This window comes from Aulostomus chinensis, chromosome 9, assembly GCF_037954235.1.
Source record: "Aulostomus chinensis isolate RoL2024-O1b breed Wild chromosome 9, RoL_Achi_v1.0, whole genome shotgun sequence".
Lineage (NCBI taxonomy): Eukaryota > Metazoa > Chordata > Actinopteri > Syngnathiformes > Aulostomidae > Aulostomus > Aulostomus chinensis.
In genome coordinates, this window is record NC_141328.1 from 9278627 (window position 1) to 9303446 (window position 24820).

Below are 24820 nucleotides of genomic sequence, written 5' to 3' on the forward strand. Positions count from 1 at the left end.
GCAAAGCAAAAGAGCAACCATTTTTATTATTATTTTCAAACTGGACAGTAAAATTTCTCTTAGAATGGGTTGGTGTTGGAACAACAGGTCAGAAATATTACCATCCATCCATCCATGATCTTCTGCTTATCCTGTTAAGGGTCACGGGGGGCTGGAGCCTATCCCAGCAGCTTTCAGGTGAGAGGCGGGGTTCATCCTGGACAGGTCACCAGTCCATCACAGGGCCAACACATAGAGACAGACAACCATTCACACTCACAGTCACACCTACAGTCAATTTAGAGTATCAATCAGCCTCGTCCCCTCTTGATGTCTTTGGACTGTGGGAGGAAGCTGGAGTACCAGAGAGAACCCGCACAGGAACAGGGAGAACATGCAGACTCCACACTGAAAGATCCAGAGCCTGAATCCGGATCCTTCTTGCTGCGAGGCGACAGTGCTAACCACTGCACCACTGTGCCGCCCCAGAATTATTACCGAATAAGAAAATGAAATGAAAAAGAAAACATTAAGCTTCATTCTGGCGGCAGAGAAAGTCAGTGATCATACGCCTTCTGTCTGAATGTGGAAACTCTGAAAATGGCTCATTTCTTTTGGAAATGTTATCTGATGAATATTGAGACAGTTGAATGTGTCAAAATGTTACTTTATAATTCATTCACTACAGATATGTTAGCTAAATGTAATGGAGCTTCAAACTTACTCAGTGTTTCTTCATGGATGAGGAAAAAATTACAACTGGATATATAAGTCTTTCAATTTGTACATTTAATTCTGCTTTTCATCCAGCTCAAACAATACATCTCAATGTGTACCAGTTCAGCAGTAAACATGGTTGAGACATCCAAGCACACTGTGGAACAGCTTAGCCAGCCCTCAATAAATAAACCATTTAAATATGACCGATTGTGTTACAGCAGAGGAATATAAACCTGAAAATATCTAAACACATGGAACAAAATGCTTCGTACATCCCACCACTACCACCCTGCCCCTTTCTGACAGCTGCTGGGGAGAAAGTCCATAAGGTTTATGGAACAGCTTCGGATGATAAAATATGTAGACACTTCCACAGGTCCGAGTTGTCATAAATTGTTTCCGACCCTCACACGCGAGGCAGCAAGAGAATTTGGATTTCATGCTCATGTCGACTTTGTTTTCATTTTCTCAGTTTACTATCGGTGAGAAAAAATAATGCTAATAATAATAATAATAATAATAATAATAATAATAATAATAATAATAATAACAATAACAATAACAGGCAGCAATACATACATGAGAAAAAACTGACATTCCAGGAAATAAATACATTTCTTGTTTTGTTTGAAAAATTATTTACACAGTATTATACAACAGTTCATTAAGCAGAACTTCCATCTGACTTCCATATACATAAATATGGAATAAACTACGGCAATTATTGAAATAAAAAATGATTGTTGACTGTGAATGAATGTACAGTACAATCACTGCTTTAAATGTCCTGTATACACAGTAGAGAGCACAAACGTGTGTGAGTATGTGTGCGTGCGCTTGTGAGGAGTGGAATCTAAAATTCCTGTTCAACCACACAACATTTTGTTTACTTCCAGGCAACCCTGAAAAAGAAACAAGAGCTTTTTCCACCCAGGAAACTGTCTTCAACGCCCATAAACTGCATGTGTGTATACTTTCATTTGTGATTGATTCTTTCAGATTATGCCTGACAGTAAGTAACCGTGTGTATGTGCGCGCACGTGTGCATGAGTGTGCATGTGTGTGTGTGTGTGTGTGTGTGTGCATGACTATATGAAGATGCTGATTGTCTAGTGGCACCCACATGCTCTGACCACCATGTTGCGGTATTTCTTGAGGATGACGTTGGAGCTGTCATCAAAGTAGAGCACTGAGATAGCATGGAGCTGCGTGGGAGCACAACACGGCTTAGGGACTGTTTCTGGGTTGATGAAATGAACCTGCACATTGGAGGAAAGAGGCAAAAATAAACATATGGTTTACTGCACTACAAGCTCACATAAATCTCTCTGCATTGCACCTCACAAGAAGTTTTTCAGTTTTGTGTAAGTGATGCGTTCTTCACCATCCAACATTTGACTGAGTGTCACAATGTATGACGTAAAGACCAAAGAAGTTTCTAGAGACGAGGCTCCAGATTAAAAAAACAAACTTCTCAATTAGACCAAGGATCAATGTCAAAAAATTAAAGGGGAGGACTGTGTTCGGTGGAACTTTTCCTTTGGGAGCCTTTCTACAGTAGATTCCCCCAGGGAAGGGACCCCCAGGCCTCCACTCTGACCAGTCCCTGGCAGTCTTGCCCCTATTCCTCAAAGACTGACGTTTGGTGAATAACCCCTGACGTCCACAGTCGACATTGAGGTGACCCCCTCTGCGTCACTTGACAGCGTAAATAGATTTCAATGCAAATCCCTCATCTTTGGATTTTGACGAAAGGGGACTGGCTGTCCAGGTAACACGGTGTCATCCCTCACCCTCACCCTAACCACACACAGAATCTCAGAAAAGTAAGCAAATTGGAGCTGAAAGAATAAAAAATTTACACAGAAGGGGCACCCTCAACATCGGCAGGCAAAGCAGAGGGAATACTATTAACATCGGCTGCGGATGTCTGGGGGAGTTGACCAAACATGATGAATAGGGGCGAGACCATGTTAACCACTCACCACCTCAGGTTGGGTATCAAATTTCAGTACTTAAATGGAAGCAAGCAAATTGCTTCAATAGTACCAAGTATCAAAAATGCCTTGTCACTCAGTGCCAAATTTCTTTATCTAATGAGTAAATGGACAGTATGTTTATTGTAGCAAAAAATGCTACGATGCTGACAAACAGAGCAAAGGAGATAAACCATATTTTATATGTAAATGTTATGTAAATATGGACAACTTTGTAGCATTGGTAAGAACTTGAGTTAAACTGTATTGAATGCCAAGAGCTGAAAACTAAAACCAAGGATTTGTTTTTTTATAGAAATAAGTTTTCAAAAACCGGCATTGAAGTCAAGGTAAGCAGCATATTTGTATAGGTACCAGCATTGTGTGTAAAGCTAGAAAGCTAGTTAGCATGTTAGCAAAGCAGTTCAGTTCAACTTTCACTGACTAAAAAAACCCCCAAAAAAACATGCATTAAAAGTGTTGTGAATACTCTAAGTTCCAGAAGGGGGAGACAAACATTACACAGCACAGCTTTAAATAAAAAAAAAAAGGGAAAATATCAATGTAGTTAAGTCATCATCTTGAAAATGGTGACCTTTATCATATCAGGGAATAATCACTGATGACAATCTGCTGTGATTGTTGTGGCTCATTAAATGCAGTAGTTCAAACAGTGGCTACATTGCTTTGACAGTTGATGGGATGATTAGAGCGTTAACTTGACTGTTGGGTTTGGGCTGCCTGCTTTCATGGTTACTCACAAGGGTTTGCACAATGGCATGGTTTGTGGCGTTCATGTAGGAGTTCAGCGGGAAGGCACACTCTCCCTCGCAATAGTACGCTGCATATCCTTCAGGGGCAATGATCCAGTCCTGACAGTGGGTAAGAAAATTTAAGTGAGGACTTGAGAGTTAATGTACAGCTGTGGATATGCCTTGCAAGTAAAAAGACACTGTTTGGAGAGGTAAGAAGCTGATTTAGGTTTTTGTTGGCAACTGGTGAGACGAATGTTTTCCGTACCTGCCACCCGAGGTCTCTGAAACTGACATAGAGCTCATGCTTCTTACATGCCTGCTTCTGATCAGTACTGCTGTTTTCTGAGGAGGGAAGACAGACCAGAGACAGAATGACAGAAATTAGACTTCACTACATGTGTTGTTATCAATTTCAGCTATAAGAGTGATTTTTTTCAAAAGCCAGAATCCCATTGTCAAAACATGACAAAAAACAGACCCAGACCCAGCCAGTACACTTATACAAAACATTAAGAATTTAACAATATCTGGAGGAAATCACCTCCATACAGCAGCAGTTTGGTAATTGTTTCGAATGAATGGGCCACCCGGCTTTGAGGTCACTCTGCTGGGCTTTGAGTTTCCAGTGGCTGAAACAGATGTGCATACTGAGTAGGCTTCAAACATATATATATATTTGAATTTGTGAATTTGGTGTTTGTCCTCCCATTTCTTGTCTTTCCTTCACTGCTTCTTTTCCCTTTTAACCCAATTTGTGAGTTAAAAACCTGTTTTCTGTTTAGTGGTTTATCTTTCTCTCTGTTTCTGATGACCTCTGGAGCTCTGTGGTACATTAGTTTCTGTGAGCAGTTCACATTGGAGATGATCACGAGCGACTGGTTCTCATCATCCATTTAAAGGCCGCTGGTATCCAAAGTTCCAAAGAGGCCCATTTGGCCCATGTGTTGTGGCCCCGGTTGCCCCACAGCACACTGCAGATGTGCTCTGCCATAAAAGCCTGAGCTGCCTTTACCTCCATGCAGGGAACTCGGCTCCAACTGCTCTGTAATGCTTGTATAAATAAACAAAGACAGCAGAGGGATATTTGAAGCTCAGGCATTACAGTCTAATATTTCAATGCTTCCCATAAACACAGCCCTCTAACACCTCCAAAACAAAAGCCTCAAACACACGTTGCATGTGTCGTCGAACAAGAATCACTAACATTCCAGTGACTTACTATGGTTTGTTCTGGATGCACCAGCGGAAATACTAGTGGGAGGAAGGGCAGGGTCCAAGAAACACTAATTCCATCCCCCATTCTAAATTCAAATACAGCTTTCCATATAGAAACGCAGCAGCATTTTAATATCTAAGATGATCTCATCCTAGTTTCCATATATATTCTTGACTCTAAGCCAATGTATCCTATGTATAATAACTACCATAAGTTTGTTGGGAATTTTTAAAAAACAAAAAAGACTTAATTTTTAAAATGCATCAAACATCATGTTAAATAAATTGTTTCTGACATGTTTCATTGTGTTCTGGATATTCGCAACTGGATTCTGACAGGATGGATAAACTACTGTTACTGTAATTGATATATGAACATTGGAACATGGTGGTAACATGAATGGTTCCCTCTATACATACATGTAATATCACCATATTTTTCGTAACACATACTTTATGATTGTTGTTGCACTATATACAGTATGTTAACAGAATTATCAACCAACAAGTACCAGTAAAGTAATCGGAGTGTCATTATCAAATCAAATTTTGTGTATATAAAAATTTGTGAAAAAAATGTGGTGCTACATATGCAACACATAAGGAAATGTACATTCAATAATACAGATAACACTGATTTATGAACTAATAGAAATAGACAATGTGTGAAGGTGGTGATGGATTATACTGCCTCCAGATAGGCTTTTCGAAACATAAACACCATAGACCCACATCAAGCAGGTGTTCAGGTGTTAGTCCCCAGGGGGATTTGAGCACCATCAAAAGGATCTTACAATCAGCTCTGAGACCATGTTAACTGAGACAGACAGACTTCCTCACACTTCCAACAACAGCCAGATTAAACTGGGATTCATTTGAACAAAACAGCATGCCTTTACCTGCAATGTTGGCCACTCTGAGTGCTTCCTGGCTCTTTGCCCCTTTGGAGCGGTTGGGGTTACGCTGTTTGGCCCCCCCTGGTGCTGAGCGAATGCTTCGCAGGTGCACTTCAGTGGCTTTGAAGAAGGCCACCATGAAGGGCTGTTTATTCTGTGGCCCACTGCGACCAATGAGCCCAGCCACACGAGGATTAATACTATCTCCTGTAGAGGGCAACAAAGAGAAGAGTACAACAGGTGTTGGCATGTTGAAGAAATCTACATTTTATTCATACACATTATAGGTGAGAAAGAGAAAACTTTTGAATGAAATGACTGTGAGTATGAACTGTGTGTGTGGTCCTGTCTCTATTAACCGAAACTAATTTTGTTTTGTCTAACTGTTCAGTTTTGCGAATGAGATTTTTCTCTGAATTCCTTTCCTTCTTTCTCCTCTCCACTTCAAAAATGCTAAAAAACAAACGCAGCAGTGAACATCAAAGACTCCCTCTTTGTGTTTGTGAGCATCTCTGTGTGGGTGTGTTTGTGCATGTGAGTGCATGTGAGTGCATGCGTGCGTCTATCTTGTTCTTACACAGAAGAATGTGTGTCTGATCACCGTTTGGTAGTAAATCAAGGCTTCTGGTTGCCGCTGGCGACGGGACGTCCCATGTGCTTGTCTGTGCATGCTCACCATAAACCCAATTCAACACACAAATACACACTGACACACACTCATGGACACAGCCTCTCTAGCACCTCCCTCCAAAAACATGAAAGCAATAGTGTTTCTGTTTTCCTCACTTAGCCTGTAACATCCTGCCACCCTGGGAGAGATAATATTCTCAGTCACACTCTTATGATCCACAGCGTTTGTTGACAAAGTTGTCCTCTGACGAACATCCGAATCTTTTGATGACGAACTTCTGCTGAGATGGTATCCTCATGATAACACAGTTTGTTTTCTACATGCCTACTAATGATGCTGAGGGCATGACGGATGATGATGAATGACTAGTGATGAATGATGAAGAGCAGGGCTGGATTTATCTCTGCTGTGTATACAAGTGTGAATCAACTGATTCTTTGGTCTTGTAAAAACCATGATGTGGACTTGTTCATGTTGTACTGCTTTATCGTTCATTATCACTGCCACAGAGGTAATCAGGTGATCAAGTGAGTGTGTGAGCGTGTGTGTGTGTGTGAGAGTGTGTGTGTGTGTGAGCGTGTGCGTGTGTGTGAGAGTGTGTGTGTGTGTGTGTGTGTGTGCGTGTGTGTGTGTGAGAGAGCAAAACTATATATAGGTTTTGATCAAATTTGTTGGAAACAGTATCATTTATTAATACACTGATGAGAATGACACACACCATTTGTGCTCTCCAGAGCCAACTCTAGCCCCAGGTTTCTGCCAGGGTTCAGAACCCAGTGGTTACTGGTGGCTGTGACGTCAAAAACCAGCCAGCCCTCCTCTGCTGCCCAGATGACCCGTGAGTCCAGAAGAAACAAGTCAGACTCCCTGTGCAGCACATAAAAAAAAAAAAATCACATTAAATGCACAATTAAGATAGGCTGAAACCATGTGACAGAGTGAAAAACCAAGTAACAAAAGTAATGGAGCAGAGAGAGTGATTCAGAGGAGTGTGACTGAGAGAAACAAAGCGAGAGAGGGGGCAAAAAGCTAGTGAGGGAGGTGGGGAGATCCAGATGGTGAGGCCCAGGGGAACACTTCATTTTCTTAATTGACAATAATGGCTTTATAAACGACTGGTCCTTTCATACACTACACACAGTCAATCACTGGTTGGAATTTTTTGGGAGAGCCAGAGAGCCAAAGAGAGAGCGAGAGAGAGCGAGAGAGAGGAAGAAAAAGTGAGAGAGGAAAAAAATCCCAGCTGCAAAATAGGAAAAAAACTGTGTGAAAAGTAGCGGGTGAACTAGTGCATATCCAAGTCAGTCCTATTGTTCAACAGTGAACTCTGGATTTTCTACCCCTTCACCAGTGGATACTATAATCCCTTGTTTTTCATGCAGCCATTCATGTATCTCGACCTATTTTCTGACTGGGTAGATAGAGTGTCACAGAGCTCTGGTTCATTCATGTACCCGGTCCCTTCTCTGGCAGAGGAATAAATGACTGTGTTGTTCCCACTGGAAAACAGAAACCTTTAGGAAGGATGGAAGGGAGCAGGACACAGGCCATTCCAGGGTGACATGCACCTTCTCAACAGCCTGGATTAGCCACATAGAGAAGGTGGCACAACGTATCAATTTGATATGAGACACATCCTATTTATGCCTTTACAAAACATTTATTTTTCAAAATTCTCCAGTCTACATCATATTAGAAGATAGGGAAAAAGGTCAATTTTACATTGCCAGATCCCAAGATGACATAATTAAAAGCTCGGCCCAACACCCGAAGTTACATAAAACACAGAAAAGCAGCAATTGCTGACGTTAAGGAAAACACGTTTGTCATTTTTTTTCCCTGATATTAGCTCTGTATTTTTTGGTGCTTACTAGAGTATTGTACCTTTTTTTTTTTAACCACTGTCAACAAATGCCATTCAGGACATAAAACCAAAAAATGTTGGTTTCCCACCTGGTCTGTAACAAGATATAAATCTTTAAAATAGTACGCTGGGGTTTTGTTGTGTTTCTTTTTTATGTAATATAAATTTAATTCCTACATTGTTACTGAAACAAGAATGATTAGTACAGTTGCTGGGGACTATTTTCCATGGTGGTAATATATGTTTTGAGTTATTTGAGTTCACGGTATTCAGAAGGGAAATATTGGATTGACAGAATAATTTTGGTTTTCCTAGTAATGAAGAAACATCACCTGCAGTGCAGCAGTGTGGTTCATTATTCACTTTTCGATCATATTGGACAATGAAGATCGTAGGAAGGTCAAGGTTATAGGATCATTTTTGGATCATTAGTTGACAATAAGAAAAATACAGACACAACAAATTAGTTCAAACATAAAATGAAAAAAAAATTACCTATCGGAGTGTTCCTCTAACACCTGGTAGACGCTGATGCGGAAGGTCTCATTATCATAACGTTCATGGATGAAGTCTTTATAAATACGAAACTCTGCAGCAGTGACTGCCTCGCCTTCGGGGATCCGTGACAAGTCAAATCTGAACTCCCGATGATGCTTCCTCACTGGCAAGAATTCCTTATCATGCTCCACTGCAGGAAACACAAAAAATGAAAATGAAAGTTTATATCATCAAACAAATTGTATGCATGGATGCTGCTTCTTTATTTACATGAGCTATTTTGCATCCCAAATCCTACCAGAGGGGATGCAAAATAGCTGCAGAGAGGCACACAAAGGTTATATGATCTCATAAAATACAATAAAAAAATTTTTTGGTTTTGAGTTGCTTCTCAGATTTATTCATCCTCCACAAACCATTACATTCAGTTGTTAGTGAGGAAGAGCTGGCATGGCTTGTCAGAATCTGGGTCAGGCCCAGATCAAACACATGTGTACTATGTATGTTGGCTTAGGATTGAAACATTCATGAGGACGCTGACTAGCAGCAATGCATCTGGTGTACACCAAGTCATGATAGAGAGATGTAAGCCCACTCTGACAACTTTATGAGCGCCCTGCTTCTCTCTTTTCCTCTCATAGCCCCAGAGAGTCATCCAGTCTGCCCCTCATCTGGTTCTCATGAGTTGGGGCTCTGTATTTGGTGTGCCCCCTCCACAATCCCTCTTCTCTCTCATCCCCACATCCCACCTTTCCAACCCCACCCCCAGTATCCCTAAGACTTACTCCCTGTGACCCTGCTACTCTCACGGCCCAGCTGGACTTCCCAGGGGTCAGTGCCTTGTCTCTCACCATCTCCCTCCACTTCCCTCATTATGAACTGTCAGATGGACCTCACACACAAGCACACACGAATACTGTAGATATAAAAACATTTGAACTTGCACAGCTGATGACAACTAAATAGTATCTCTCTAGACTCCAGGGGCGATCCAACTTTTTTGTTTGTTCGTTTAAACTTGGTTACCACCTATATATTTCTGTGCTACAAGAATAACTTAATTCAATGGTTAAGTGATGGAAAATAAATCAAAAGTCAGTTCCAACTAATCATTTAGCCATTTATTAAAAACAAATACCAAAAAGGTAAATGTATAAAGTCGACAGTTTTAACTGCACACTGCATATTTGCCTCAGCCATGTGATCACCACATGTGTTTGGTTGTTAGCAGGATACTTCAAAACTCAAACAACTGATTTGTATCACATTTGGTGGAAAGACGGATTATATTGCAAGGAGCAGTAATATAATTTTAGAGGTGATCTGGCTGAAACTGTAGATTCTAAAGCCAATTAAAAGTCATTGACAGAGATCCAGTCTCTGTTGTCCACGTGACATGGTTGAAAGAAGAATTATTCAGCTTCCAGACATAATTGTGATTGTATTCTGGAACTGTGACCAAGAGGGCCAAATTTATCTGCTTGAGACAAGCATTAATGAGTGGATTTTGTTGATACTACGTTCATATTCTGTACTCGGGTCCTCATTGGCAAAGGTATGTGCTTTTCTAGTTTTAGATTGTTGGTTAGAATGTAAGGCCTGTAAATGGAAACTGCATTTTTACTAGTTTCTAGCATTTTAATATCATGGATATAAGTAAAAAAAAAAATCTGAAAACTAAATTGATATATCATTATGGAAAATAATGAATCAAATTAGCTGATCTCAACTGGGGCTACAGTTGCCGCTAATTTGTCATGTACTGTAAAAGAATTTGAATAGTTTAATATTCTCAAGGATTTAAACATAGAGATGGAATTTCTTAAGTCAAACAAGGTGACTCATTCAATAATTTGTTTTGTCTGACTGAAAAGTCCAAACCCAAAGAATATCTCAGTCTTACATCAGAGAAGCTGCAACCGGAGAATATTTGGTATGTGTGCTGTGTAAGTGATTAATTGATTATCAAAACAGTTGCCAGTTACTTTGTCTTTCTTGCTCCAGCTCTAATCTCAACCACATGCTGCTTCAGTCTGAGCAAGGTGACAGAAGAAAACCCTCGGCAGCCCCCTCCTCCTCCTCCCTCTGCTCACTTCAGCTTCATCCATCGCTCCTCAACTCTGTTAAACCCTGGCAGGAAAAATATTTTTTCCAAGCAAACATCCCATTAGCATATATGCATAGAAATGGACAACACATACACGAACTGCTTACATTCCCAAATCATTTCCGATGACAGCATACTTGTTTTGCGTCAGCTGTCAGTAATATTAGTGAAGAATGATTTAATGCTAGTGTGCTGTTATTTCCTTCAGTGTACACCTGCCTCTTCCTTGTTTCCACTCATCTGTAGTGTTCCCAGCAGACATCCTCTTTCATTTATGTCTCTATTAAACACAGTTGCTGAAGGACATTATACAAAGGCAGCACTATGAGATGAATGGAGACACAGAAAGGGTCTAATTACTCTTCACCGAATGACAGTTCCGCTGTCTGTTGGCTATTACCGTTGAAGCTCTGGGCTTCTATTGTCCCCCTCTGCTATATAGGCACACACTGGACTGGTTTAAAAACAATGAAGTTCAAAGTTATGACTGCCTCATTTTATCAATGCAACATCCTTTCCACTAACCGCAACCTATTTATTCCCTTTTTCATTCTACCAGTCAACTTTCAGCCCACACTGGTGCCAGTGCCGCACTGTCATCAAGTCTACACACTACAAGTCACACTTTGGAATGAGTGTGCTAATAGTACATACAACTACAGACTAAACATCATAGGAATCATTATGCTACTTCTCTTGAAAGACAGAAGATAGAGAGAGAGAGAGAGAGAGAGAGAGAGAGAGATGAGGATGATATTGATGAGAGTTTAATGGGAGAGTAATGGGAGTTTCAGATCCATGACCTGAAAGATGTATTTTTGGTGTTGGGAAAGAAAATTTATAAAAGAAGTCTAATGGTACTTCAATCATATTCGATGTCCATGTAGCCTCCGTGGTGGAGGAATGCACTTTCCAGTTATTTTAGGAAATCCTTTATGATATGAATTTTAGTTGTTCAAAATTAGATTTAGTTTTATGGATGAACCGAATGAATATCACACTTTCATTATTTGTATTGCATCAGTCAAGTCTTCATAATGTTTATTAATGATTTGAACAATAGCGCTAGGATTTCCAGCAAACAACACAGATAATGGGAGACATTGTTTCTGTTCAAAAGAAAACAATAGCACTATTAGCAACCAGGTTTTTATGTACCCACCCACACATTTCACCTCCATTCCTCACATCTCCATGGCCAGCCTTTTCTTCTACCATACCAGGGAGCTCCCCCTCCCACAGTACCCCAGTGCAGGTGCACTCCCTCTGGAGAGAAAGCCAGACCTGTTCATCAGCCTCCGCAGTCAACCCACCCTTTCACTATGAAAGCTCTATATCTTTGCTTGTGAGAACAGCTGGATGCTGCTGTAAACTCCCACACTGGTGATTTCTCTCACACTGCTTTCCATCTCAACGCCTCAGTGCATAAATTTAAAGGGTATAGTTTGAGGCAGAATGAGATCAGCCTACAGAGTGTACATTTTGCCTGCATTTCTCTTCTGCTCTCACAGATCATTATGTTAGTATGGCAGTCATTAGATGAGGGGAAGAGACACAGTTACAGCCAAGCTGGTGCATTTATGACTTCCTCCAGAAGGAAGTAAGAAGCCATCATCCAACCTGTATCACACAAACATACACACTACAAATATGGCAAACACCCTCTTACCATATGAGCTCTTCATTTTGAATGCTCAGGGTCAGAATACAATGCTGCTTCTCATGCTGACACACACACACACACACACACACACACACACACACGCACACACACACGCGCACACACACACATACACTTTCACTTCCATGCACACAAACAACTGTCACAAAGTCTTGCCTGTGAAGTGAACAGACTTGTGCGTCACAGCACAGTAACACAATCATTATGGGTTTTTGTAATCCATAATTAGACATGCAACAACACAGGCATTCACAGAAACAAACGCATATAAACAAACACAGACACACACACACACACACACACATAAACAGTGTGCTGCTTTTATCATTTTGTCTGACGTTTGATTTGTTTTTTATATAAACTGCTGATGATGCACACTTATCCCACATCACTTGAGTGGCACAGGCCACACACGTGCACTGCAGCACTCATCAGAAATGTCGGAATGATGATGAATTCAAGTTGCTAATCCAATTCAAAACTGAGAGTGCACCTGGCAACCACAGGGTCACTACTGTGTGAACGCTGCATTGTAGTTGGCGTTTTCGTCCTTTGCCTTTCCACTGTTGACCATCTTGAAATGCAGCTTTTAAAGATATCATTTGAGAAGACTAATGACAAGTGAAAGAGCTGCATGTTCAGGAAAACCATTGTTTTTTTTCATTGTTTGTTCTTGGCCTGAGTTTTATTTAGCAGAAGTTCAATAGAGATGTTGTAATAAGTTCTCTTAGAGTAGAGAATGTTTAGATGAGGCAAAGCACCGTGGAGAAAAGATTTATGATTGTGCATGTGGCACACAGCTTTGTGGCATCATGTTTGCTGTTGTGGATCTGGGTCTGTGCCTGCTAAAAACCAAAACTTTTGATCTTTTCCCCTTAAATTTTTTTAAGGTTGCTACTTCCATTCACTTATTTCCCTAAAATATTTCAATTCACTTTGTGTTCCCAAGTTAATATATTATGTCTGATATTTTGTATTTTTTATATGGTCAAATAATGACTAAGTGATCCTATCCTGTATTATCTATGCAGCAATAACCTATTATAGTCTATTTCTCTCTGTTACAGTAATATATCCCACATTAGAGAGGAACTTTTGGTGACTTTGTGCAACATTCTCTGATGGTTGCCAACTTTTACAGAGCAGGATTTTCTAAATGTCCTATTTTGGTATAAAAATACTGCCTTTCAAAGTGTTCAGTACAACTATAGGAGGGCAAAAAAGCTTGGTCACTTGATCAAACACCCACCTTAAAAAGACGGCATGGATTTACTGCAGATATTTCACAACCACCATACTCAGAGTGACAGCTACTCCTGCTGGTCATCAATGCAGGGTCCCAATGGCCAGTCGGAACACATACCAGAGGTCTTTTATTCCTTGTTCCATGTAGGCAGTATATACAGTTGAGAATGACTATATCACAGGTCACTGCAAGTACTTTGTTTTATCTTGGATACATTTCAGCTAAGGTGGACAATAAAGTAGATCAGTCGATGTATGAAAAGAACAGGTTACCTGTTGCTGATATGATAATATCTTTATATGACTTCACTGGAACACTAAGTCTTGTTAATGTACAAAGAGGACACTGATAACATTGAGACTGTACTGTATTCTGTTAACAATACTACCAAATAAAATTATTACCCTAATCTATCTCACAATGCTTAGAAAACAGAAATACAATATGAATTGTATCTTCCCTGTGAATCTGATTCACTCCAAAGTTATTTATTGGCTTGTACTCTAACTCTCCACAGTGTTTTTGTAAGAATTGGCCAGAGTTTTTGTGTAATTTGGCTAGCAGACAAACAGCAAACAAAACAGATCCTCCTTGGCAAAGGTATCAAATGCACTGTTTAATACAATAGAAGTAAACAGTTTATTTGATAACTTTAAAAAAAAAATCAGTCTGTATCTATATTTGTATTTTGTCTGATTTGGAATTTTGTAGCATGGCACAGAAAATGATTTGGAATGAATACTGTGTTGGCCATTAATTTGACATGAACAGAAATAGTAAATCTGACAGTCTTCTAAGTAATTTTGCTCTCCACTCACATGTCCCCCTCTTGCTGTTCAAGCCACCCTGAGACACTTCTCTGACACCTCAGGCTCCAGAGCAGCAGCAGACAGATCTGACAACTCACATTAGCCCAAGTGTCTGTTCAGCACCATCACACCCCACAGTCCCGCCTTGCACACTTCCGCTTCATGGCGGTTGGGTGTGTGTGAGTGTGTGCGTGTGTGTGTGTGTGTGTGTGTGTGTGTGTGTGTGTATGTGTGTGTGTATACCCCTCCAATCCTGCCTTGAATTCCCTTAACTGTGTCATCACTTTCTGCACCTCATTCTGCATCCCTGTGGTGCCCATTAACTCTAACAACACATGTGTTCCCAAAGGAAGAAACTAGTAATAGCAAAGTCACTCAAATCAGGGTCAGTCATTTTCTGATGGGAATCCGGAGGTTCTTAGAGGAAATGGAACACTACAGTCATGCAGATTTGATTGTAACACCATAATCATCTGTCTCTCTTCCTTTAGGTTGCTCTTACTCCAACAGTGTTTTAATTACAGTACTGGGAACAAGTATGTCATAGTTTCCAAACACTAAAAGGAGAGAAAGGAAGAAAAATGGAGTGCAAGGAAGGGGCACATTGCTCAAGATGTTTATCCAATAAAGAGTAAAGTGGGTTTGATCTCCTGGGTACTGGGTGAATACCCACAGTAGGGCGATTACCACGTTAGGAAACATCCTGCCCACTGGCGACTACTGATGACATCATGCCTGTGGGATGTATTTATACTCCTGTAGGGTTTGACAGCACTGATTTCCTGGGAAAGGGTCAACAGAGTTTCATGCAATAATTTACACTTGAAGAACATTAACTCAGTACAGCATATGTGTGCGAGTGTGTGTTTGCATTAGTACAAACACATGCTTGGGAGTTCTTGTCTGCATGGAAGCAGAAGAAAGAAGAGTCTATTATAAGATATGTGGTCTAGCCAAACTGTTGTAGGTTCTCTAGCCTGTGGGCCATCAACAGGTCTCACATTAACAGCTCTGCTTCACTCTGTTTTTCACTGCAGCTGTCAAATATGTTCTACACTATTAAACTGTAGTGTTGGCTCCACCGTGGACCAGAGATTTACACTCAATATGTAGCAGCCTAGTGCTCACAGTGAATATATTTGACTGGTTGGTGCTCTGCCCCAGCCCTGAGAAGAGCCCTCTACAAGATGTTGTGTTAAAGGCATAGTCCATTTCTGACCACAAAAAAAACAACAAACGTGTTTTTCTGAGATTTGAGATTCTGGGAAAATTTGTTAAAAAATAACATTTGGGGAAAAAAATATTTCTTTCTAGATGAGTAACTAGGAAAACCATGACCTCTTATGGGGATGTTTCTGATTTATTGAAGGGAGGTTGTATGAGGTAGTCATACAGAGCCGGTGGATGGGGGGGGGGGGGGGGGGGGGTTTACCTTCACTAGGTCAACAAGACTTTGGTGCAGAGAGCTTGCAGCTCTGCATTGTACTGCTACTGTGTGAAATTTACCCATTAAATATATGCCCTTTTACAAGTATGTTATTTTGTCAAATTTTTTACCCTTTTACTTCACCGCAGATTCCCTTTTCTTTGTCAGATTGCAGGAGTGTAGGAACGCAAGGAAATGCTGTGCTCGAAAATTCTGGAGACTTAAGCAAGCGCCATCTTATGGCACAAAATAAAATTGCAAAATTTAACATGAAAAAGAAAACATAAATTTTTTTCAAAGTGAGAGATTATTTGGTGGATAAAACACACCCTGCTATGGATCCCGTCCTCAGCATGCAATGCAAAACACTAGAGCTGCTGCTGTTCCTGCGCTGGGTATTAATTGGCATTCTTTTGGCGGATTTGAGCTGTCACATTCGAAGTGGTGATAAGATTAAAAGAAGAGAGAGTGAACAGATGGATTTTAAAACACTGTTGTATTGGTTGATCAGCCAGGAAGTCAAGTTTCAAAACTGTCCTCTAAAAAAACAAAAAACAAAAAACATATCAGGAACGATCTTTATGTAAGTAATTGTTTATAAAATCATCTATTGGCCAATATAACATTTGATTTCCAATGTTGGTATCAGAATCAGTCAAGTGAGAAAGCATTAGTGAGAAAAGACAAGTAAGACCAGTAGAGTCATTTCAGAAATCACAACTCAGACATCACCATCCTCAGAGGTCTGTCAAGAGAGATTAAACATCAGTGAAAAGCATGTGTGACAACAAAGAAACCCCATCCTTAACCTTCTGCTGTCACTTCTCTGTGGTGCGATATAATGTGTTAAGGGACCAGGATGAAGGGATGTGGAGAAGCTCTGCGCCAAGTGGTGAGGAATCTCTCTTTTTATGCTAATGCCACCGTGACCATCTGACCTTCCTCTTAGCAGCCGGATAAAGCCACTCACAGACGTGGAACCACAGCCATTCCGTTTCCCCAATTCACTCTTCCTCTCATCCCCTTGTTTTTTATGTTCTTTAATTTTGTGGCCACAAGAGCCACACCCTCCTCAACCAGTACTATCTGCCTCTTGTTATAGACCTCAGGAAAATTCACATACAATACACACATCAATACAAAGACACACACAGAACTCCACATGAAAACATTTATAATTTCCTCCTGCATCCCAGAGCAGCTTCTTATGCACACATGATGACCACATTGGCACCCTGACTTTAACAGTTGTTTATTTTGTTTAATTACAGCCCATTTCTTTCCAAATAAATGAAATAGCCAAGGAGGAAACATAGCTGCACACTTGCCTAAATAAATAGGAACCTGTCAGTTCATATTCCGTGCTGAACAGATGCAATATTTCAACACATAACATAAAAACATAGAGTTGTTGCTTAGCTTTTACAAGCTTTGATTTGGCTGTTGTAGCCTGGTAAGGAATCTGGTCAGTATTATGGGCTTCCGCTAACGCAATCTTCCACTCAGAGACCTAACACACATCACACAGTGCAGCTGGTGCTGGGCAGGGTAGGTGGCTCTTAAATTGTGTTTTACTATGCACAAAAAACTTCTCACACAAATATTCTCAAGGACATGTTGTTCCCACGAGGAAAGGGGCTAGAGTAGGAGATTGATCTGTTTCAAAGAAGTGGGATCATTACTGATCCACCTATCCTTTGTCCTCTCCTATGCTCCTTCTCTCCTTTTCTCTTTCTCCTCATTACTCCTCTCTTTCCCTCCCCATCAGTGCCCCCATACCAAGCAAGGAGTGCTGTATTTGTTTTTACAGCAGCAGCGCTGCTGGTCCCAGGATCTCTGGCTGTGCTCTGGCACACATCAGCTCTATCAGCTTCACTGCTTGGTACCTGCCATCATGGAAGTGCAGGGGAGTTTTATATGCTGCTGGTCACTGATAAGGCAAGGCCATCCTAACCCAGATGAAAGAGAAGTAGCTTTGTAGAAGAAGAAGTAGCTCCTCTGCACATTTTAGACCCATAACTATTTTTTTCTGTACATTTTCCTCTTTCTACATACATTTATGAAGTGATCGCATGTAGCCAGAAAAGCACTTTTTTTTTACCACAAAATTGGAGCCACATTCAAGGAAAAAAAAGAAGAGAGATCAAGACAGAGATCTTAATAAAAAAAAAAATGAGCCCAACATTCCTGGCACTGAAGGAGCTCCGTCCATCATTGAAGCAGAGTGAGAACACCCGCTGTTTAGTACATCTGGGCCTTTGACCACTCAGTACATTGTCAAGTCCCACCTGCAGAATGTTTCATCATCTCTCCCAGCAAGTGCCTTGGCCCAGCCAAGAGCACAGACGCTCTGCTATGTAGATCCAGATGTCATTTTGGAATCATGGGTTCAACAGGTGAATCTCAGAGATGTAAATGGAAAAAATAAACATGATTTTCCTGGATCACTGGCTGTGGAGTCAGCCTGAAGTGTCTGAGAAAACATTCTTTGTCTCTGTGTGTTTGTTTACACACCAGGCCTCCATGTAATACATCAAATTGTGAAGTGCATTGAGGAAAAATTACATGACAGGAAGGCATGGCTATCTGTACCAACTGCAACATTCCTCTGCTTCTGCTCTCTCCCTGTCCTGCAGTAGGCAATAAAACATGCACTCAATAACACTAATTAGCTCCAGAAACATTCCTTTTGGCCATAGAAAAGTGAAGTGTATGTCCATGCATGAATGTGTGTGTGTGTGTGTGTGTGTACATAAACACGTGAAAGAATACAGAAGCGATTACATAAATGGAGGGAGAGAGGTGTGCTAACAAGGAGAGGCCACAATCCACAGAGGAAGGACTGGCCTTCAACACATACTTGTGTTTTAATTTTCTGGTGCACATGTTAAACCTCCTCAAACACATTTTGAGAAGCAGCTTCTGGTCAAATTACAACAACTCAACAATGTGGGATAAATAGACTGCGTGTGTGTGTGTGTGTGAGAGAGAGAGAGAGAGAGAGAGAGAGAGAGAGAGAGAGAGAGAGAAGGAAAGTTGTGTTTTGGGTTCAGAAAAAGTGTGTGTGTGTGTGTGTGTGTGTGTGTGTGTGTGTGTGTGTGTGTGTGTGTGTGTGTGTGAGTGAGAGAGAGAGAGAGAGAGAGAGAGAGAGAGAGAGAATTGGTTAAGGGGTGGAAAAACACACAAAAGAACTTGAGAAAGTGTTGAAATGTTTTATGTCTGGGAGCACAGGAGGTTTAAACCTCTGGAGGTGTGGGCCAGAGCTGGAAGTTGGAGACTAAACACCACACAACACCACTGGGACCATATGATAACTAACTAATAAAGTCAGGAGGCTGGTGCTGATAATCAATACTGTTAGTTCAGGAAGGTAAGGAGGGAAACTTGGTTCTGCGTGTGCAATGGCTTGGATAGAGCCAGACGTGATGGTAGAGTTCGAGATGAGGGGACCTTGTGGACTCAGAAAAGATAAAATTTCTCTGCACAGCTGCTTTGGCCTGCAGTCAGAGGGAAACATCTGTATTAACCTCAGCACCACGAGCAGCCCACTGTGAGGAGGAATGCAAGGAGCAATAGAGGGAAGGGTGGGGAGAGCCTAACAGAGAGTTTGCTGTTAAAAAAAAGAGAGATACTGGAGCTTTCTACTTCAAAATTGCAAGCGTGGTTCATTTCTCTGCTATCAACCATAAACTAACACCAGGTTAAACATGTGTTTTTAGTGTGACTCAAGTGTGACACAACTACTTCCAAGCATGCTTTCGCCATTGTATACACACAAGTGTACGTTCAAGCCAAAAACCCTCTGCTAAATCCAAATTTACAAGATAGAAATTTATTCCATTCTCAGCTCTCTGTCACCTTCCAAAAATATTCAATAAAGCATAAAAAGCTGGCAGGCAACAGTGCAGAAGCTCCTATGGGAGCATTCAGGAGCCGAGAATGGTGGAGGGCCAGGTGGTGCCCTGTCAGGTCACCAAGGTAACACAGAGGATAATTACCAGCTAGTGCACTGACTCACTGTGCAGTCTGTGCAATACTTCCCTAAGTAGTGAAATATTGGGAAGGCCTATGACACATTAAAACTGGCCATGTGCAACATCATCACAGCTTGTTTTGAGTGAAAATTAAGAGAGATTTGGCTTTTCAGTTTATTTAAGAGAAATATATCAAATCTGGTGCTGACAACAACTTTCAGTGTCCTGCCAGCTGTTCATTTTTTACTGATACTAACACATTCTCAGAGAGTCCCACTAGAAAAGGTGTAGCTACTGAAAATATTTTAAGTGTCCATTTACAAAGATGTAAAATCATTTTCAAAAGCGTCTTCATGCTCTTCATGAGGAACTGTTTGGCTCCAAACATTATGGAGTTATAAATAAATGAAGACTGCAGCCCTGCAGTGAGTTAGCTGCTTTTCCTATTTTGCTCCACTCCAGCTGCACCTGCCCTTTTTGGTTTGGATGTGCATGCATGCATTCATATGAGTCTACTTATAAAGATAATCAAATATTTATCCGAAGCAACATGCAAAGCTTATTCTTCTTTGTAATTCAGACTTCCGTTGCAATGGTGTCCTGGACTGGATCTTTCTCACTGAAGTGCCAAATGGTTATTAGTTGTAACAAAAAAAATGTTCCAAACAAAAGAACCAGTTACTCCCATTTAATTAGCATTTGCTTAAAATCATTGTGCCCAGGTGTTTTAGGACATGATTTAGACACTTTTACTACATTTTTTTTGAGGAAAGGTAAGAACCAACAGGCTGGAGAGCCGAATTTTGAGAAACAAACATCGTTGATTTTGTTCTTTTCAGGGAATTAATCCACACACTCGAAATAGAAGTACCAGTGTGTATTCAAGATGTAGAATTGCTTGTCGCTGGCGGTGTATACTTTAGAAAAACAACTGTGTACCCTTCAATTCACTTCAAACCCTTTCTGTTCATCAATTGGTCTCAAGGATGAATATTGTGCATTTAGGGTAAAAAAGATTTACCTTTGAGGGAACGTCATGATAAAGAACACTCAGCACTACCCGCACATTCACAGAGGCGTAGGAATATCTCTTTTCCCCACCTAAGGCTCTGTTACTCCACGCAGGGTTTAATGACAACAGCGAAGCAGTGACTAACATTTTAATGGTAGCAGTTTACTGTAAAAGGCATTAATCCTCCTCCCCTTCCACGCAAACACAGGTGACGATGTTGCTACTGTTTCAGTCATCCAGGATGCAAATAGCAGACAGCCAAGTCACAGCCCTTTTCCTGTGGACCGGGAAGTGTACGTGGGCATCTAAAGTTGAGCTCCGTATGCTCAGTTTGAGTTTACTGTAACATGAACCAAAGTGAACTACAGTGCAGCAGCTCACCACAGGCCAAAGTAGCAGCAAAAAGCACTGGAAGCTGTGGTTTGTTCAAGAGGAAATGCCTTAATTCACAGTGGCTGAAGGCTGATGCTGCCAGAGACCACTGGGACTACATTAAATAATTACAAAAAGGATATGGGTGTGTGTATACAGTAGTGTATAGCAAAGTATAGACATACATAGATAGATGGATAAATAGATAGATAGATAGATAGATAGATAGATAGATAGATAGATAGATAGATAGATAGATAGATAGATAGATAGATAGATAGATAGATAGATAGATAGATAGATAAACTGGCACCTTGAAGGACAGAGAATGTGAGCGCTATGTTGATTTGTTGGCGTGTTATCATGGCATGTCCGGTGCACGCCCAGTGTCAGGGTGACCTGTGTTGCGTGTAGCAGTGTGCATTCTGAATGTATGCTGTAAGCCATTTACACAGCTGGGCTTTTAAACTGAGGTGACTCAGTGAGAGGACGTCCCTGGCCTGGGGTCTGTCCCAAAGCCTGAACCCGCCCTAACTGGCTGCACTGGACTCTGCCGCTCTCACACAACAAAGCGTATCAGGTCTCCTGGGCTGCAATCAAGAATGACGATGAGGAGCTAGTAGCATTGCTTAAAACAATCACATTGTTCATGTTCAGTATTCTTTTACACTGCTGATGAATTAGATGGGTATTTACATTCCATCACTGCAGCTCTTGTCACACTATGTGTCCTCAAATAAAAACACAAACCAATACATGAGAAGCAGCCTCTCAGGAAATAGTAGCCAGTCTGACTAATGTGCCGTGGCACAGTGGTTATAGAGGCAAGTAGTTTTGAGGGACAGTTTTGAAATAAAAGCCGCACTCATTTTGCTCTCAGACAACCTAAATAAGAAAACAAACCCACAATGAGCAAATGTGGAAAGGAAGGAATTTAGAGAGGAAATCGTCAATCCATTTGATAGCCATCACTTACTTCTTTGCGTGTCTTTCTTTTTCTCTCTCTCTCTCTCTCTCTCTGTTTCTCTCATGTGAGGAGTAATGAAACAGCATGTTATCAGCTGTTTTGAATCAAGCTGCACTGATACATATTTGATACTATCACATGAGACTCAAGGAGAAAGCTAAAAGTGAGCCCAACTGGCATATGAAACACGTGCTGGATACAGTCCACACAATAGAGCGATAAACACATATTTCATATCAAATGGAGAGACACATGTGGGACTACAACTGTGCCTCCAGGAAGATTCAGCTGGGGCAAATGCCATTGGTAATCACATTAACCACAGGACTTCGGGACAGCAGTGTGACTTTCTTTACATAATCTTTTAATATATTAAATAAAAAGCTGATGTGACCCATCTTTGTTGTTCTCTCTTGGCTTTAAGCAGCATCCATGCAAAACATATTGATGGAGCTCCAACCATCTCTTATCTTTGTTTCCATCTATCACAAAATCTCCCCTCTTCCTCGTCAGCTTACTGCAGTCTCAGTCCTGCGCTTCGCAAGGCCCTCGACTTTTCAAGTCTCTGTGGTCAAATCCATCTGTGTCACAGTCTGTCAAAAATAGTCACAATGCAGCAGCTCCCGCGGTAATTACACAGTGCAGCGGAGGAACCAGTGTCACCTCCCTCTCTCTTGCCAAGACGCTCCAACAATGATCTTTCCAGGATTGAAAGTAAACTTCCAATTCAAAGCAAGACCTTACTAGAATTATGTTGCAGTCCTTCAACTCCAATTCAGAATTGAATTTGCCATGCTGTCTTGCTTTTGCTAAATTATGGTAAATGTCAGCAAGCTCAAACATAACATCGTCTCTCAATCTGGGCCAGTTGCTATGACTGCGCTGATTTTGTTGGGGAAATTAAATTGTTATGGTATGTTTATCCATTCATAGATGCAACACTGCCGGCCAATTCTGTTATTATTTGCATGTAACAGCCTCTTATTGTTGCTAACAGCAGTACACAATGGCTCGATTAAAAAAACATAAGCCTGATCAGATAAGCATGTAAGTATTAAACTATAGCAAGCAACTTTTAACAACTAGCAAACACAAGAAATGCATCCATGACTCTGTGTGACCAATGGAGCCTGATAAAGATTCTTTGGATCATCACTGACTAGCTTTATTATGTGGTCTGGGTGTTTTAATGGCTGTCTCCAAATAAGAGTGAAGGGAGGACCCATGCACTTTGATCCTGCTGTTGACTTACTCATTCTTGAGATAACATATGGTTGACATATTAGCGGCTGCATGCTCCATCATCCACAGCTCCAGCACCTGAACATTAGCTGTTGAACAGCTGTTTAACAGAGAAGGTCACAGGAATGTGACTCTCCTTGGCTATTAACTGCACTTATTTTATGTAGACATGGTAATTGTGCTGCTCCCTGACGTGCATGCAGGTGTACCATTAGAAAAATACATGTGCTGCTCTGTAAGTTCACAATCACCACTGACTTGTTCCTGATGTGTCCAAAAAGCAACTAGTAAAGTGCAACAAGAGCTGTTCTCTCTTTTGCAGAAGCTCTGATAGTTAAACAAACAAGTAAATAAACAAAAATAAATAGGAAAATGGAGCGAGACCTGCAGGTGATCATAAATTTGGGGTGGGGGTTGGGAGGGGGGGGGACTGACAGTTAACAGCGGTAGTGTAACTTCAGGTTGGTCATCATTACAATGTGCATGTTATCGTGCAGGAACTTCTTTTGTGACATTTTGTAACATTTGGTTTTAAGTTTGTACAACTTTAAAAGCGTTTGGAGAGAATAAGCATCCTACCTAAATTGACAAAGCTCATGACCATGTCCGCATCGTTCAAGAAGTTGTTGTCTTGTAGGCTGGCTATCGGGGGCCCCTGGGTGGTGAAGACGGGCTTGTATGGGTAGGAATATCTGTCCTCGTCCCCGTCCGTGGACATTGCGTTGTACAGGTCCAACATAAACATCGGGGCAGCGTTGTGCTTTCCGTGGAGGTGCGGTCGCGGCCGGTGCGGTAGCCCCAGGATCGACAGAATCTCCCGCTGCATCTCTCTGCGCTCCTGGCTCTTCAGCCGACGGTGAATGAAACTGGAGTGGAACTCGTTGTCCAAAGTAAAGTTTGTAAAAGCGGTATCTGCCAGTACGCAATAGCTCCAAACCAACAGTAAAGCTGGAGCTCGCCGATCCAGAATCGGTGCCATAGTGAACAGTGCCATGCGTAATTGCGCCTGTTATTTGCCGAAACTCTAAGAAACGGACTTTAAGCAGCCTGTGTTCAGTATCCAAATCAGTCGCGGCCCCTCATGACGAGGGAAGTTCTCCCAAATGGAACATCAACTTAACTTCAAAGTCCTTTCATTGATTGTTTGTCAAGCGGATTGTGCGCGCGCGTGGACCCTCTGTCCTCATCCACAACCTGCGGAACAGAACAGCTATGGTGCAGCCTACAACTGCGGAGTGGAGGCTGAGAGCAGACGCCTGTCACCGGGAGAGCACAAGTTCTGAGGAGGCAATGTGTGCTGGGAGGAGCAGGAGAGGAGAGAGGGGGGTGTATTTTGTGGTTGTCTAATGGAGGTAGTGTGAAGTTAGACTTGTTATTTAGAAGAGGTCTTGAGGCAAAAAAAAAATGGATCAGGATTGGATTTGTATCACAATGGTTCAGTTTATGATAA

The 24820-nt window shown here is 41.3% G+C and overlaps 1 protein-coding gene across 2 annotated transcripts; it reads right to left on the reverse strand.

Annotated features, from left to right (window-relative positions):
- Positions 1-765: 765 nt before the first annotated feature.
- bmp7b (bone morphogenetic protein 7b) lies at positions 766-24600 on the reverse strand. Of its 2 annotated transcripts, none has more exons than XM_086212622.1 (7): positions 23950-24600; positions 8532-8724; positions 6891-7039; positions 5545-5748; positions 3696-3772; positions 3437-3547; positions 766-1958 (listed from the first exon to the last, which is right to left on the reverse strand). In XM_086212622.1, the coding sequence occupies exons 1-7, from the start codon at positions 24362-24364 to the stop codon at positions 1809-1811; spliced, it is 1299 nt and encodes a 432-aa protein (XP_086068748.1). In that variant the 5' UTR covers positions 24365-24600; the 3' UTR covers positions 766-1808. The 2 variants fall into 2 exon arrangements, 1 of the variants encoding a protein (XP_086068748.1); XR_015117715.1 differs by lacking the exon at positions 766-1958 and adding an exon at positions 3972-4059 and having other exon boundaries at positions 3445-3547.
- Positions 24601-24820: the final 220 nt, after the last annotated feature.